The sequence below is a fragment of the Octodon degus genome, unplaced genomic scaffold (genome assembly GCF_000260255.1).
Source record: "Octodon degus isolate 3935 unplaced genomic scaffold, OctDeg1.0 scaffold00001, whole genome shotgun sequence".
In the NCBI taxonomy this organism is placed as follows: Eukaryota; Metazoa; Chordata; class Mammalia; order Rodentia; family Octodontidae; genus Octodon; species Octodon degus.
In genome coordinates this window covers 38,392,806-38,393,535 of record NW_004524577.1, presented here as the reverse complement: position 1 = coordinate 38,393,535, position 730 = coordinate 38,392,806, and the positions used below count along the sequence as shown (strand labels likewise).

General features: G+C 55.6%; 1 protein-coding gene across 1 annotated transcript in view; it reads right to left on the bottom strand.

The window, feature by feature from the left end:
• The window catches only part of Mcidas (multiciliate differentiation and DNA synthesis associated cell cycle protein), a 6,551-nt gene extending 6,120 nt beyond the window's left edge, over positions 1-431 (bottom strand). The window contains exon 1 of the mRNA XM_023709091.1: positions 405-431. Within this exon, the coding sequence (XP_023564859.1) occupies positions 405-431 (27 nt within the window). The remainder of the gene's footprint in view (positions 1-404) is intronic.
• Between the last annotated feature and the right edge of the window lie 299 nt (positions 432-730).

Below are 730 nucleotides of genomic sequence, written 5' to 3'. Positions count from 1 at the left end.
GCGGAGGCGGAGGCGGAGGCGGGCGAGCCCCGCGCTCCCTAGCGCCCAGCCGCGCCTTCAGGTTTAAGAGTGGCGCGACGGAAAAATTAGGGATTATCGCCTTTTCTTCCTACCCCAACGGCAGGGCACAAAGTAAATGTCAGTGACACGCCTCGCCCAAACCCGGCTCAAGCCTTTGCTCTGCCCTGGCCTAAGATACTGGGGAGGATGTGGAATTCCTGCGGGAACTCCCTGGAGCAGTCCTAGATTACAGATACCGGTCCCCTAAACCTGGGCGGTATTCTGGGCTTGCCATTTGGCCTGTACGCCCAGGGTTTAGGAGCCTCCATGGCAGTGGCGCCTGCGCACACCCTTCAAAAAGGAAGAAAAGTGACATCTCCCTCTGCCAAAATCCTAAACTTTGCTTGTCCCCTGAGGGCCTCGGCCGCCATCCTGGCGTTTACAAGTGGTCTTAGCCTGCTTTGCCGGCCTCAGTGCCTCTTTCCAAGATGGGGGCCTCTTCCACAAGCAGCATCTTCAAGAGGTCGTGGAACATGGGGCAGCTCCCAGAGAGGAGCACCCTCGGGTGGGCCGGCCACTCGGGACCGCGCAGACCACCCAATCTGAAGTGATCTGAAACCAGTCATTGTGTACCCTCCTACTGGACTCTTTGTTTTTGCATTATACCTTCCAAGTAGAATGAAAAAAATTATCTTTTAAGGTGTCACGATCCTCTTTTATTTGTACTCGT